We start from the raw sequence: 16,728 nt of genomic DNA, 5'->3' as shown, positions 1-16,728 counted from the left end.
CCCACTGGGAATGTGATGAAAGAAATAAAAGCCTAAATAAATAATTCTCTCTACTATCATTCTGACATTTCACATTCTTAAAATAAAGTGGTGATCCTAACTGACCTAAGACAGGGAATTTTTACTAGGATTAAATGTCAGGAATTGTGAAAAACTGAGTTTAAATGTATTTGGCTAAGGTGTATGTAAACTTCCGACTTCAACTGTACATGGTCAGTTCCAGTACCATATTTACAATGTGCAGGCAACAGTTCTATGGTCTTACCATTTGAGGGCAGCAGTCCATGTAAAAACATTGTGGCTTCTCTATGCAGGCTGTCTGACTGTCGTGTCACAGAGGATGGCTGTGCTTTTCTGGCTTCAGCTCTGACGTCAAACCCCTCCCACCTGAGAGAACTGGACCTGAGCTTCAATCACCCAGGAGACTCCGGAGTGAAGCTGCTCTCTGCTAGACTGGAGGATCCACACTGTAGACTGGAGAAACTCAAGTTAGTACAGTTACTGTGCAAATCTAGTTTTTTTTGTTTGTACTCTATCCTATTTGAACCACAAACTGTTTGTTTGTTCTGACATTTTGCAGCCTAATTTGTTTCCTGTCATGCAACATGTTCTTTGTAATGTCAGGACTTCTTTAGGCTAAATCAATGTTATTTCACTGAGAATTGATGTGAAGCGTTGGCCTCAGCCTTCAGCTCAAACTCCTCTCCCCGGAGAGAGCTGGACTTGAGTCACAATGACCTGCAGGATTCAGGAGTGAAGCTGCTCTCTGCTGGACTGGGGGATCCAAACTGCACATTTGAGACTCTTAAGTTCAGTATTCTTCAGGAATGCCAGAGTTGTCTGCACACTGGTATTTTTGCACTTGTGAAATGATTGATCACTGTGAAGTAGAACTTCCAGAATAAGCTGGCCTGCGGCTCTACTGACACCTACAGTGCATTCGGAAAGTATTTCAGACCCCTTCACTTTTCCACATTTTGTTACGTTACAGCCTTATTCTAAAATTGATTAAATTGTTTTTTCCCCTCATCAATCTCCACACAATACCCCATAATGACAAAAACAGTTTTTTTAGAAATACTGAAATATCACATTTCCATAAGTATTTAGACCCTTTACTCAGTACTTTGTTGAAGCACCTTTGGCAGCGATTACAGCCTCAAGTCTTCTTGGGTATGACGCTACAAGCTTGGCACACCTGTATTTGGGGAGTTTCTCCCATTCTTCTCTGCAGATCCTCTCCAGCTCTGTCAGGTTGGATGGGGACCATCGCTGCACAGCTATATTCAGGTCTCTCCAGAGATGTTAGAACGGGATCAAGTCCGGGCTCTGGCTGGGCCACTCAAGGATATTCAGAGACTTGTCCCAAAGCCACTCCTGCGTTGTCTTGGCTGTGTGCTTAGGGTCATTGTCCTGTTGGAAGGTGAACCTTCGCCCCAGTGTGAGGTCCTGAGCAACTTCATCAAGGATCTCTCTGTACATTGCTCCGTTCATCTTTCTCTCGTTCCTGACTAGTCTCCCAGTCCCTGCCGCTGAAAAACATCCCCACAGCACGATGCAGCCACCACCATGCTTCACCGTAGGGATGGTGCCAGGTTTCCTCCAGACGTGACGCTTGGCATTCAGGCCAAATAGTTCAATCTTGGTTTCATCAGACCAGAGAATCTTGTTTCTCATGGTCTGAGAGTCCTTTAGGTGCCTTTTGGCAAAGTCCAAGCGGGCTGTCATGTGCCTTTTACTGATTAGTGGCTTCCGTCTGGCCACTCTACCATAAAGGCCTGATTGGTGGAGTGCTGCAGAGATGGTTGTCCTTCTGGAAGGTTATCTTGTCTCCACAGAGGAACTCTGGAGCTCTGTCAGAGTGACCATCGGGTTCTTGGTCACCTCCCTGACCAAGGCCCTTCTCCCCCGATTGCTCAGTTTTGCCGAGCGGCCAGCTCTAGGAAGAGTCTTGGTGGTTCCAAACTTCTTCCATTTAAGAATGATGGAGGCCACTGTGTTCTTGGGGACCTTCAATGCTGCAGAAATGTTTTGGTACCTTTCCCCAGATCTGTGCCTCAACACAATCCTGCCTCGGAGCTCTACAGACAATTCCTTCGACCTCATGTCTTGGTTTTTGCTCTGACATGCACTGTCAAGAGTGGGACTGTCAGAGGGTGCTGTAGGTGGGTGTGGTGCAGGAATCAGGCGCAGGACGCAGAAAATAAGTCCAAAAGACTTTAGTGAAAGCACACTCAAATACACGAGCCAAACGCCCGGAGGCGAGGAAATCCGCACACAGGCGTAAACAAAAGGGCGCACTAAACATGTGCGATAATACCCTCCTAAACAGAGGAGGAAAGCTACAAAGAGCAAACGGTAACCAGTAGCGCACAAACACGACAGCGAAACAATCACACACAACAACTGACAAACACAACGAGAACTTATAGGACACTAATTAGCGCTAAACGAAAACAGGTGTACATAATCAAGACAAAACCAAACGAACATAGAAACATTCAACGGTGGCAGCTAGTACTCCGGAGACGACGACCGCCGAAGCCTGCCCGAGCAAGGAAGAGAGGCAGCCTCGGCCGAAACCGTGACAGTACCCCCCCCTTGACGCGCGGCTCCAGACGTGCGCCGACTCCGGCCTCGGGGACGACCAGGAGGACGCGGAGCAGGGCGCGTCGGGTGACTACGGTGGAATTCTGTCAGGAGAGACGGGTCCAAAATGTCTCTCCTCGGCACCCAGCACCGTTCCTCCGGGCCGTACCCCTCCCACTCCACCAGATATTGGAGACCCCCCATCCGATGTCTCGAATCCAAGATGGACCGCACAGAGTACGCCGGTGCCCCCTCGATGTCCAATGGGGGCGGAGGAGTCTCCCTGATCTCATTTTCCTGGAGTGGGCTAGCTACCACCGGCCTGAGAAGAGACACATGGAACGAGGGGTTAATATTTTTATACTCAATAGGCAGTTGTAATCTGTAACACACCTCGTTCAATCTTCTCAGGACTTTAAACGGCCCCACAAACCGCCGACCCAGTTTCCGACAGGGCAGGCGGAGGGGCAGGTTTCTGGTAGAGAGCCAGACTCGATCGCCAGGTGCGTACACCGGCCCCTCACTGCGGTGGAGATCGGCGCTCGCCTTTTGACGACGGAGGGCCCGCTGCAGGTGGACGTGTGCAGCGTTCCACGTCTCCTCCGAACGCCGCACCCACTCATCCACCGCAGAAGCCTCGATCTGGCTCTGCTGCCAAGGTGCCAGAACCGGCTGGTAACCTAACACACATTGGAAAGGGGTTAGGTTAGTTGAGGAATGGCGTAGGGAATTCTGGGCCATTTCTGCCCAGGGAACGTACCGTGCCCACTCCTCCGGCCGGTCCTGGCAGTATGATCTAAGAAACCTACCCACATCCTGGTTTACACGTTCCACCTGCCCATTACTCTCCGGATGGTAACCCGAGGTGAGGCTCACCGAGACCCCCAAACGCTCCATAAAGGCTCTCCAGACTCTGGAGGTGAATTGGGGACCTCGATCAGACACAATATCCTCGGGTACCCCGTAGTGCCGGAAAACATGGATGAATAGAGCTTCGGCGGTCTGTAGGGCAGTAGGAAGGCCCGGCATAGGGAGCAAACGACAGGCCTTAGAGAACCGGTCCACAACGACCAGTATAGTAGTATTCCCCTGTGAGGAGGGAAGGTCAGTGATGAAGTCCACCGAGAGGTGAGACCAGGGTCGTTGTGGAATGGGTAGGGGTTGTAACTTACCCCTAGGCAGATGTCTAGGCGCCTTACACTGGGCACACACCGAGCAGGAGGAGACATAAACCCTCACATCCCTCGCCAACGTGGGCCACCAGTACTTAGCACTAAGGCAGTGCACTGTCCGGCCTATACCAGGATGTCCAGAGGAGGGTGACGTGTGAGCCCAATAGATCAATCGATCCCGAACCTCGAGCGGAACGTAAGTCCGACCCTCCGGGCATTGAGGAGGACTAGGGTCGGTGCGCAACGCCCGCTCGATTTCAGCATCGACCTCCCACACTACCGGTGCCACCAGACAAGACTCCGGCAGTATGGGAGTGGGCTCCACGGACCTCTCCTCCGTGTCATACCGCCGAGACAGTGCGTCTGCCTTACCGTTCTGTGACCCAGGGATGTACGTGATCTTAAATACGAACCGGGTCAAAAACATGTTCCACCGCGCCTGGCGAGGGTTCAGTCTCCTAGCTGCCCGGATGTACTCCAGGTTACGGTGGTCAGTCAAAATGAGGAAAGGGTGTTGAGCCCCCCTCAAGCCAGTGCCTCCACACCTTTAGGGCCTGTACCACGGCTAACAGCTCCCTGTCCCCTACGTCATAATTTCGCTCCGCCGGACTGAGCTTTTTGGAATAAAAAGGCACAGGGGCGGAGTTTAGGTGGCGTGCCGGACCGTTCGAAAGCACGGCTCCTATACCGGCCTCTGATGCGTCCACCTCTACCTGAAATGGTAAAGAGGGATCCGGATGCGCCAGCACCGGAGCCGAAGTAAACAGGTCCTTCAGCCTCCCAAAAGCCCTGTCCGCCTCGGCTGACCACTGCAAACGCACCGGACCCCCCTTCAAAAGAGACGTTATGGGAGCTGCCACCTGTCCAAAACCCCGGATAAACCTCCGGTAGTAATTCGCAAACCCCAAAAACTGCTGCACCTCTTTAACAGTAGTTGGCGTTTGCCAATTACGCACGGCTGACACCCGGTCAACCTCCATCTTCACCCCTGACGCAGACAACTGATAACCCAAAAAGGAGATCGACTCCTGGAAAAACAGACACTTCTCTGCCTTGACATACAGATCGTGCTCCAACAGCCTCCTCAACACTCGGCGCACCAGAGCCACATGCTCGACTCGGGTAGACGAGTACACGAGAATGTCATCTATGTACACGACCACCCCTTGCCCCTGCATGTCCCTGAATATCTCATCCACGAATGATTGGAAAACTGAAGGAGCGTTCATCAACCCGTATGGCATGACAAGATACTCGTAATGCCCCGAGGTGGTACTAAATGCTGTCTTCCATTCATCGCCCTCCCTAATGCGCACCAAGTTGTACGCGCTCCTGAGATCTAATTTAGTGAAAAAACGCGCCCCGTGCAATGACTCCGTCATGGTCGCAATCAGAGGAAGTGGATAACTGTACTTCACCGTGATCTGATTGAGACTACGGTAATCAATGCACGGGCGTAACCCTCCATCCTTTTTCTTCACAAAAAAGAAACTCGAGGACGCAGGGGAAGTGGATGGCCTTATGTATCCTTGTCTCAGAGATTCGTCTATGTAAGTCTCCATAGCTCTCTTCTCCTCCTGAGACAGAGGATACACATGGCTCCGTGGGAGCGCAGCTCCTGCCTGGAGGTCTATCGCACAATCTCCCTGCCTATGGGGAGGCAACTGCGTCGCCCTCGACTTACTGAACACAATAGCCAAATCCTCATACTCAGGGGGAATGTGCAATGCGGGCACCTGGTTTGGACTCTCCACCGAGGTAGCCCCCACGGAAACGCCTACACATCGACCCACACACTGGGCAGACTACTCCATCAGAGCCCTCTCCTGCCACGAAATAGACGGGTTATGGATACTCAACCAGGGCATGCCCAGCACCACCGGATACGCAGGCGAGTCGATCAGAAATAGCTGGATAATCTCCTCATGACCCCCCTGCGCACACATCCTAAGTGGCGCCGTGACCTCCCTGATCAAGCCCGATCCCAACGGACGGCTATCTAGGGCATGAACGGGGAATGGGACGTCAACAGGAAGAAGGGGAATCCCTAATTCTAAACAACATTTTCTATCAACAAAATTCCCAGCCGCGCCTGAATCTACCAGCGCCTTATGCTGGGAATGAGGTGCTACCTGTGGAAAACGCACAGGTATACAGAAGTGCGCAGTAGAGAGCTCTGGGTAAGTGGGGCGCCTACTCACCTGGAAGGACTCCCCAGTGCGGAGCCTGTCGTTTTCTCCCCTAGGAGACCATCCCCAGCACCTAGCCGCGGTGTGTCCTCCACGGCCACAGTTGGTGCAGGAGACGGGCCCCCTCGTACTCCGACCCCTCCTCTCTCTAGCGCCAGCGCCCCCAAGCTCCATAGGGCTCGGCTCGGAGGCGCTGGAGGGTGAAATGGACGGACCCCCCTCGGAACGTCCGCGGGTAGCCAGCAGGGTGTCAAGCCTGATGGACATGTCCACTAACTGATCGAAAGAGAGACTGGTATCCCTGCAGGCCAGCTCCCGACGGACGTCCTCTCGTAGACTACAGCGGTAGTGATCGATGAGGGCCCGCTCATTCCACCCTGCATCCGCCGCTAGAGTACGGAATTCTAAAGCGAACTCCTGGGCGCTCCTCCTCCCCTGCCGGAGGTAGAACAGACGCTCCCCCGCCGCTTTCCCCTCAGGTGGATGGTCAAACACCGCCCTGAAGCGGCGGGAGAACTCAGAGTATGTGATGGTGGTGGCGTCTATTCTCCTCCACTCGGCGTTGGCCCATTCCAACGCCTTGCCGGTAAGACAGGAGATGAGGGCGGACACGCTCTCGTGTCCAGAGGGCGCCGGGTGCACAGTGGCCAGGTATAGCTCCACCTGGAGAAGGAAGCCCTGACACCCGGCAGCGGTCCCATCATCGGCCCTCGGGAGCGAGAGTCGAATTCCCCTGGATTCCGGAGCTTGAATGGGCTGACTGGCCGATGGTGATGGCAGGGGAGGTGGAGTTGGGGGTGTCCCTCTGGTCTCCCAGCGTTGAAGGGTGTTAATAACGTCCTGCAGGGCGGTCCCGATACGAAGGATCTGGTCATTCTGCTCCCGGACCCGATCCTCCAGAGTCTCATGTGCTGCTGCGGCTCCTGCTGATTCCATCCTTCAGGTGTGTGATTCTGTCAGAGGGTGCTGTAGGTGGGTGTGGTGCAGGAATCAGGCGCAGGACGCAGAAAATAAGTCCAAAAGACTTTAGTGAAAGCACACTCAAATACACGAGCCAAACGCCCGGAGGCGAGGAAATCCGCACACAGGCGTAAACAAAAGGGCGCACTAAACATGTGCGATAATACCCTCCTAAACAGAGGAGGAAAGCTACAAAGAGCAAACGGTAACCAGTAGCGCACAAACACGACAGCGAAACAATCACACACAACAACTGACAAACACAACGAGAACTTATAGGACACTAATTAGCGCTAAAAGAAAACAGGTGTACATAATCAAGACAAAACCAAACGAACATAGAAACATTCAACGGTGGCAGCTAGTACTCCGGAGACGACGACCGCCGAAGCCTGCCCGAGCAAGGAAGAGAGGCAGCCTCGGCCGAAACCGTGACAGGGACCTTATATAGGCCGGTGTGTGCCTTTCCAAATCATGTCCAATCAATTAAATTTACCACAGGTGGACTCCAAGTTGTAGAAACAACTCAAGGATGAGCAATGGAAACAGGATGCACCTGAGCTCAATTTCGAGTCTCATAGTAAAGGATCTGAATACTTATGTAAATAAGGTATTTCCGTTTTTAATTTTTAATACATTTGCAAAAATGTCTAAACCTGTTTACGCTTTGTCATTATGGGGTATTGTGTGTAGATTGATGAGGGGGGGAAATTATTCAATCCATTTTAGAGTAAGACTGTAAAATAACAAAACGTGGAAAAAGTGAAGGGGTCTGAATACTTTCTGAATGCACTATATCTCCTATTAGAGAGACAAGGCAAACTCCAGAGTATTCCAAACAGAGGACTTTATTGACATTATGGGACTCTACTGACACCAAAGTCTTATTAGAGAGACGAGGAAAGGAATGGTCTAAAACGGAATAGAAGCATGGATAAATACAATAAACATGAATGTAATGGATATAATAATAGAAGAAGAGTGTCACTGAATAGAACACTGTGAATGGATGATAATGAATAGAACACTGTGAATGGATGATAATGAATAGAACACTGTGAATGGATGATAATGAATAGAACACTGTGAATGGATGATAATGAATAGAACACTGTGAATGGATGATAATGAATATAACACTGTGAATGGATGATAATGAATAGAACACTGTGAATGGATGATAATGAATAGAACACTGTGAATGGATGATAATGAATAGAACACTGTGAATGGATGATAATGAATAGAACACTGAATGGATGATAATGAATAGAACACTGTGAATGGATGATAATGAATAGAACACTGTGAATGGATGATAATGAATAGAACACTGTGAATGGATGATAATGAATAGAACACTGTGAATGGATGATAATGAATAGAACACTGTGAATGGATGATAATGAATAGAACACTGTGAATGGATGATAATGAATAGAACACTGTGAATGGATGATAATGAATAGAACACTGTGAATGGATGATAATGAATAGAACACTGTGAATGGATGATAATGAATAGAACACTGTGAATGGATGATAATGAATAGAACACTGTGAATGGATGATAATGAATAGAACACTGTGAATGGATGATAATGAATAGAACACTGTGAATGGATGATAATGAATAGAACACTGTGAATGGATGATAATGAATAGAACACTGTGAATGGATGATAATGAATAGAGCAGTGTGAATGGATGATAATGAATAGAACACTGTGAATGGATGATAATGAATAGAACACTGTGAATGGATGATAATGAATATAACACTGTGAATGGATGATAATGAATAGAACACTGTGAATGGATGATAATGAATAGAACACTGTGAATGGATGATAATGAATAGAGCAGTGTGAATGGATGATAATGAATAGAACACTGTGAATGGATGATAATGAATAGAACACTAGCAATAGGCAGTTCCAATAACAGGGAGTAGAGGGGGACTGTATAAAGACACTGCCACAGTGAATAGCAGATTATTACAGAGTGACGGGCAATAACAAGGACTGGATTCATGTAGTGAATGGGGAATGGTATCACACAGTAATACAACAAGAACAACGGAAAACAAACAGATAATAGGAAATACTGACAAATTGTTGCAGACAATAGTGAATAATAACACAACAGTAGTAAGATGGAGAAACTAAGCAACACCAGCTATACTGCAACAATAACAGCAATAAGAACAAATAACAAGCTTACATTCTTTCACACACCCCTAAGACATAAATCCAACCACAGTAAATATTATCAGTACTTAAAAGCACATCTTCGAAAAGGAATGCAGGCTAAATCAGTTCTAGGGCCTCACCACCAGAGGGCGGCAGTCTGCATGTAAAAACATGATTGTTTTTCTCTGCAGGCTGTCATTCTGTACAGTCACAGAGGAAGGCTGTGCTTTTCTGGCTTCAGCTCTGACGTCAAACCCCTCCCACCTGAGAGAACTGGACCTGAGCTTCAATCACCCAGGAGACTCCGGAGTGAAGCTGCTCTCTGCTAGACTGAAAGATCCACACTGTAGACTGGAGAAACTCAAGTTAGTACAGTTACTGTGGAAATCTAGTTGTTTTTGTTTGTACTCTATCCTATTTGAACCACAAACTGTTTGTTTGTTCTGACATTTTGCAGCCTAATTTGTTTCCTGTCATGCAACATGTTCTTTGTAATGTCAGGACTTCTTTAGGCTAAATCAATGTTATTTAACTGAGAATTGATGTGAAGCGTTGGCCTCAGCCTTCAGCTCAAACTCCTCTCCCCGGAGAGAGCTGGACTTGAGTCACAATGAACTGCAGGATTCAGGAGTGAAGCTGCTCTCTGCTGGACTGGGGGATCCAAACTGCACATTTGAGACTCTAAGTTCAGTATTCCAGTATTCTTCAGGAATGCCAGAGTTGTCTGCACACTGGTATTTTTGCACTTGTGAAATGATTGATCACTGTGAAGTAGAACTTCCAGAATAAGCTGGCCTGCGGCTCTACTGACACCTACAGTGCATTCGGAAAGTATTTCAGACCCCTTCACTTTTCCACATTTTGTTACGTTACAGCCTTATTCTAAAATTGATTAAATTGTTTTTCCCCTCATCAATCTCCACACAATACCCCATAATGACAAAAACGTTTTTTTAGAAATACTGAAATATCACATTTCCATAAGTATTTAGACCCTTTACTCAGTACTTTGTTGAAGCACCTTTGGCAGCGATTACAGCCTCAAGTCTTCTTGGGTATGACGCTACAAGCTTGGCACACCTGTATTTGGGGAGTTTCTCCCATTCTTCTCTGCAGATCCTCTCCAGCTCTGTCAGGTTGGATGGGGACCATCGCTGCACAGCTATATTCAGGTCTCTCCAGAGATGTTAGAACGGGATCAAGTCCGGGCTCTGGCTGGGCCACTCAAGGATATTCAGAGACTTGTCCCAAAGCCACTCCTGCGTTGTCTTGGCTGTGTGCTTAGGGTCATTGTCCTGTTGGAAGGTGAACCTTCGCCCCAGTGTGAGGTCCTGAGCAGGTTTTCATCAAGGATCTCTCTGTACATTGCTCCGTTCTTCTTTCTCTCGTTCCTGACTAGTCTCCCAGTCCCTGCCGCTGAAAAACATCCCCACAGCACGATGCAGCCACCACCATGCTTCACCGTAGGGATGGTGCCAGGTTTCCTCCAGACGTGACGCTTGGCATTCAGGCCAAAGAGTTCAATCTTGGTTTCATCAGACCAGAGAATCTTGTTTCTCATGGTCTGAGAGTCCTTTAGGTGCCTTTTGGCAAAGTCCAAGCGGGCTGTCATGTGCCTTTTACTGATTAGTGGCTTCCGTCTGGCCACTCTACCATAAAGGCCTGATTGGTGGAGTGCTGCAGAGATGGTTGTCCTTCTGGAAGGTTATCTTGTCTCCACAGAGGAACTCTGGAGCTCTGTCAGAGTGACCATCGGGTTCTTGGTCACCTCCCTGACCAAGGCCCTTCTCCCCCGATTGCTCAGTTTTGCCGAGCGGCCAGCTCTAGGAAGAGTCTTGGTGGTTCCAAACTTCTTCCATTTAAGAATGATGGAGGCCACTGTGTTCTTGGGGACCTTCAATGCTGCAGAAATGTTTTGGTACCTTACCCCAGATCTGTGCCTCAACACAATCCTGTCTCGGAGCTCTACAGACAATTCCTTCGACCTCATGTCTTGGTTTTTGCTCTGACATGCACTGTCAAGAGTGGGACCGTATATAGGCCGGTGTGTGCCTTTCCAAATCATGTCCAATCAATTGAATTTACCACAGGTGGACTCCAAGTTGTAGAAACAACTCAAGGATGAGCAATGGAAACAGGATGCACCTGAGTTCAATTTCGAGTCTCATAGTAAAGGATCTGAATACTTATGTAAATAAGGTATTTCCGTTTTTAATTTTTAATACATTTGCAAAAATGTCTAAACCTGTTTTCGCTTTGTCATTATGGGGTATTGTGTGTAGATTGAGGGGGAAAAATTATTCAATCCATTTTAGAGTAAGACTGTAAAATAACAAAACGTGGAAAAAGTGAAGGGGTCTGAATACTTTCTGAATGCACTATATCTCCTATTAGAGAGACAAGGCAAACTCCAGAGTATTCCAAACAGAGGACTTTATTGACATTATGGGACTCTACTGACACCAAAGTCTTATTAGAGAGACGAGGCAAGGAATGGTCTAAAACGGAATAGAACCATGGTTAAATACAATAAACATGAATGTAATGGATATAATAATAGAAGAAGAGTGTCACTGAATAGAACACTGTGAATGGATGATAATGAATAGAACACTGTGAATGGATGATAATGAATAGAACACTGTGAATGGATGATAATGAATAGAACACTGTGAATGGATGATAATGAATAGAACACTGTGAATGGATGATAATGAATAGAACACTGTGAATGGATGATAATGAATAGAACACTGTGAATGGATGATAATGAATAGAACACTGTGAATGGATGATAATGAATAGAACACTGTGAATGGATGATAATGAATACAACACTAGCAATAGGCAGTTCCAATAACAGGGAGTAGAGGGGGACTGTATAAAGACACTGCCACAGTGAATAGCAGGTTATTACAGAGTGACGGGCAATAACAAGGACTGGATTCATGTAGTGAATGGGGAATGGTATCACACAGTAATCACCCAGGAGACTCCGGAATGAAGTTTCTCTCTGCTAGACTGAAAGATCCACACTGTAGACTGGAGAAACAAGTTAGTACAGTTACTGTGGAAATCTAGTTGTTTTTTTCTACTCGATCCTATTTGTACTAGAGTTCTGACCAGAAAACAGAATGCCAAACAGTCCTGGACTAGACTACACTTCATACAGTCCTGGACTAGACTACTCTTTATACAGGCTGGACTAGACTACACTTAATACAGGCTGGACTAGACTACACTTCATACAGGCTGGACTAGACTACTCTTCATACAGGCTGGACTAGACTACACTTCATACAGGCTGGACTAGACTACACTTCATACAGGCTGGACTAGACTACTCTTCATACAGGCTGGACTAGACTACACTTCATACAGGCTGGACTAGACTACACTTCATACAGGCTGGACTAGACTACACTTCATACAGGCTGGACTAGACTACTCTTCATACAGGCTAGACTAGACTACTCTTCATACAGGCTAGACTAGACTACTCTTCATACAGGCTGGACTAGACTACACTTAATACAGGCTGGACTAGACTACACTTCATACAGGCTGGACTAGACTACACTTCATACAGGCTGGACTAGACTACACTTCATACAGGCTGGACTAGGCTACACTTCATACAGGCTGGACTAGACTACTCTTCATACAGGCTGGACTAGACTACACTTCATACAGGCTGGACTAGACTACACTTCATACAGGCTGGACTAGACTACACTTCATACAGGCTGGACTAGACTACACTTCATACAGGCTGGACTAGACTGCACTTCATACAGGCTGGACTATAATAATGATAATAATAATATGCCATTTAGCAGACGCTTTTATCCAAAGCGACTTACAGTCATGCGTGCATACATTTTTGTGTATGGGTGGTCCCGGGGATCGAACCCACTACCTTGGCGTTCCAAGCACCGTGCTCTACCAGCTGAGCTACAGAGGACCACAGACTACACTTCATACAGGCTGTGTGTCACTCACTCTGTTCCTCTGTCTCTCCCACAGTGTGAACCATAATGAAGAGTTCTGGGTAAAACCACAGCTGATGAAGAAATGTAGGTTTGCTTGTTTTGAGGAATCCCCCCCCCCCACACACACACACACACATACACACACACACACACACACACACACACACATACACATACACACAAAGTTCTGATCCAGTCCATTATCTCTCCTCTAACCTGCCCTCTTGTCTGCAGATGCCTGTGATCTCACACTGGACCCAAACACAGCACACAGAAACCTCTCTCTGTCTGAGGGGAACAAAAGGGTGAAGAAAGTTAAAAAGAAGCAGCCGCATCCTGATCACCGAGAGAGATTTAAGTTGTATCCCCAGGTGCTGTGTAGAGAGGGTCTGACTCAACGCTGTTACTGGGAGGTAGAGAATGTGATTGCTAGAATAGCAGTGACATATAAAGGCATCATCAGAAAAGGTCTTGGCTCTCAGCTTGGATACAATGACAAGTCCTGGAGTCTGATCTGCTGTGGGGATAATTACTCTGCCCTCCACAATAATGAAGAGACTGTTATACCTACTCAGCCCCTCATCAACCCTCCTCAACCCCAGAGAGACCAGTCCTCCTCCCCCCCACCCCCCAGAGTAGGAGTGTTTCTAGACTGGCCGGCCGGCACTCTGTCCTTCTACGAGGTCTACTCTGACACGATGACCCACCTGCACACATTCCAGACCACATTCACTGAGCCCCTCTACCCAGGGTTTGGGGTTTGGAATGAGGGCACTTCAGTGTCCCTGTGCCAGGTAGAGTAGCTTCCTACAGGGGATAATCATGAATGAATCGTGAATAATGATGAATGAGAAAGTTAGAGGCATAAATATCATATCCACCCCCCCAAAAATGCCAACATCCCCTGTTATTGGTAATGGTGATAGGTTAGCATGTCTTGGGGGCAATCAACTGATTTCCTTATATGAACTGTAACTCAGTAAAAATTTTGAAATTATTTCATGTTGCGGTTATATTTTTGTTCAGTATAGAAGCAAAAAAACAAAAACAAAAAAACACAGTTAAGGAATGCATCAGTCTCAAGTCATTTATATTCATACAATTCAAGTTTGAACGTTACTTTAAAGCCCCACCGACCCCAGATTGAGAGATTGTAGTGGAAAATAGAGCGTGTGAATGATGATGGAGGCCAGTGATGAAGATGTGACTTGCTGACGCCAGCTTGGTGTGTTCATTCAATATGGCATTGTCTGGATGGATGGCTGTATGGATGGATCTCACAGGAGAGAGTCACACCTTTTGCCGTGGAAATCTCGAGGATGAGATGTTCTCACAGAAATCTTGGGGTCACAGACGCCAGGAGAGGTGTGATGACTGATGAATTGACTAAATGTTACATAATGTTACTATGTGAATTAAATTGTTGTGTTTGATTTGTTTCAAGAGCTGATAGGTCTTATTGCATTGTATGTTTTCTGGTTGATGTATTTTTAAAATGACTGGATTGAAATTGTATGTTGGGTTGACTGGTTATCAGGCACATCCCTGTTGTCTGGTCATAACATTACAATTGCGTTGATTAGATTAGAACTGGGTGTGTTTTCCCGTCTTTTGTTTTTAATAGCAAATTGCTAAGAAATGCTAATTCAGGTTGAGGGTACGTTCCTGCTTGAATTTGGTTAAAAGGGAAGTGAATTTGTTCATACTTTGAGAACTTGCTACCAAGCTCCTGTGTATCAGACACACAGTTTGTTCTCTTAGAGATTGTTCTGAACTGAAGACACATGTTACCACGTTAAGTTTTAGCCTATTGGTGATAGTAATTTACTGTGTTTTATTCTCTAATGTATCATGTACTTCATATACACTGTAATGGTTTGAGTGTCAATTATTTTGTGAATAATAAATTATATTAGTTGAATTTAGTAAATGCATTCCTCGTTTTAGAGTAATTTTTTGATTGACTATATGCCTATAATTTAGTAGGTATTATTGATAGTTGTTAATTGCACTATACACATCAGAAATGACATACTTCCAACTGTTGTTGATTTAATCTGTTTTTTAGTTTAGTTTTTTTATTTCATATATACAAAGACAAACCTCAACTCAACTCTGAGCTAAGGATAAACTCAATAATGTAATGCTAGGACATCGATTGCAAGATATTAGCTCTTTGTTCCTTAGCCCCAATATACTGTAATAGAAATAAGGCCATGGTCCTAAAAACAATGTGTCGTCCTCATCTTAAACGCCACTGATGTGTATGTGGAAGTACCTGGTGGGAGTGGTGAGGAGGATGGGCTTGATTTAATGGCTGGGGTTGAGTGAGTGGAATGGCATCAAAAATGTCAACCATGTTTTCCATGTGTTCGGTGCCTTTCCATTAACTCCACTGGAGCCCATCCTCTTCAATTAAGCACCCACCAGCTGCTACTGCATGGAGGTACATATATGTCAGGGCTCTCCAACCCTGTTCCTGGAGATGTTACCGTCCTGTAGGTTTTCATTCCAACCCTGTTCCTGGAGATGTTACCGTCCTGTAGGTTTTCACTCCAACCCTGTTCCTGGAGATGTTACCGTCCTGTAGGTTTTCATTCCAACCCTGTTCCTGGAGATGTTACCGTCCTGTAGGTTTTCATTCCAACCCTGTTCCTGGAGATGTTACCGTCCTGTAGGTTTTCACTCCAACCCTGTTCCTGGAGATGTTACCGTCCTGTAGGTTTTCACTCCAACCCTGTTCCTGGAGATGTTACCGTCCTGTAGGTTTGCACTCCAACCCTGTTCCTGGAGATGTTACCGTCCTGTAGGTTTTCATTCCAACCCTAATCCAGCACACCTGATTCTAATAATTAGCTGGTGGATGAAATGAATCAGATTAGTTACAAGTGGTGTTGGAGCGAAAACCTACAGGACGGTAGCTCTCCAGGAACAAGGATCTACAACCAGAGCTGCTCATCGAGAAACATTTACATTTAAGTCATTTACAGTGAGGGAAAAAAGTATTTGATCCCCTGCTGATTTTGTACGTTTGCCCACTGACAAAGACATGATCAGTCTATAATTTTAATGGTAGGTTTATTTGAACAGTGAGAGACAGAATAACAACAACAAAATCCAGAAAAACGCATGTCAAAAATGTTATAAATTGATTTGCATTTTAATGAGGGAAATAAGTATTTGACCCCTCTGCAAAACATGACTTAGTACTTGGTGGCAAAACCCTTGTTGGCAATCACAGAGGTCAGACATTTCTTGTAGTTGGCCACCAGGTTTGCACACATCTCAGGAGGGATTTTGTCCCACTCCTTTTGCAGATCTTCTCCAAGTCATTAAGGTTTTGAGGCTGACGTTTGGCAACTCGAACCTTCAGCTCCCTCCACAGATTTTCTATGGGATTAAGGTCTGGAGACTGGCTAGGCCACTCCAGGACCTTAATGTACTTCTTCTTGAGCCACTCCTTTGTTGCCTTGGCCGTTTGTTTTGGGTCATTGTCATGCTGGTATACCCATCCACGACCCATTTTCAATACCCTGGCTGAGAGAAGGAGGTTCTCACCCAAGATTTGATGATACATGGCCCCGTCCATCGTCCCTTTGATGCGGTGAAGTTGTCCTGTCCCCTTAGCAGAAAA

General features: G+C 46.6%; 1 protein-coding gene across 1 annotated transcript in view; it reads left to right on the top strand.

Moving 5' to 3' along the window:
* The window catches only part of LOC121533071 (NACHT, LRR and PYD domains-containing protein 12-like), a 33,356-nt gene extending 19,375 nt beyond the window's left edge, over positions 1-13,981 (top strand). Inside the window, 5 exon segments of the mRNA XM_045211729.1 lie at positions 315-488; positions 636-809; positions 9,294-9,467; positions 13,129-13,178; positions 13,329-13,981. Coding sequence (XP_045067664.1) covers positions 315-488; positions 636-809; positions 9,294-9,467; positions 13,129-13,178; positions 13,329-13,897 — 1,141 coding nt within the window. The 3' untranslated portion in view covers positions 13,898-13,981.
* The last annotated feature ends 2,747 nt before the right edge of the window (positions 13,982-16,728 follow it).

The sequence above is a fragment of the Coregonus clupeaformis genome, chromosome 38 (assembly GCF_020615455.1).
Source record: "Coregonus clupeaformis isolate EN_2021a chromosome 38, ASM2061545v1, whole genome shotgun sequence".
NCBI lineage: Eukaryota > Metazoa > Chordata > Actinopteri > Salmoniformes > Salmonidae > Coregonus > Coregonus clupeaformis.
The sequence above is the reverse complement of the archived record's forward strand: the minus strand, read 5'-3'. Positions and strand labels throughout refer to the sequence as shown.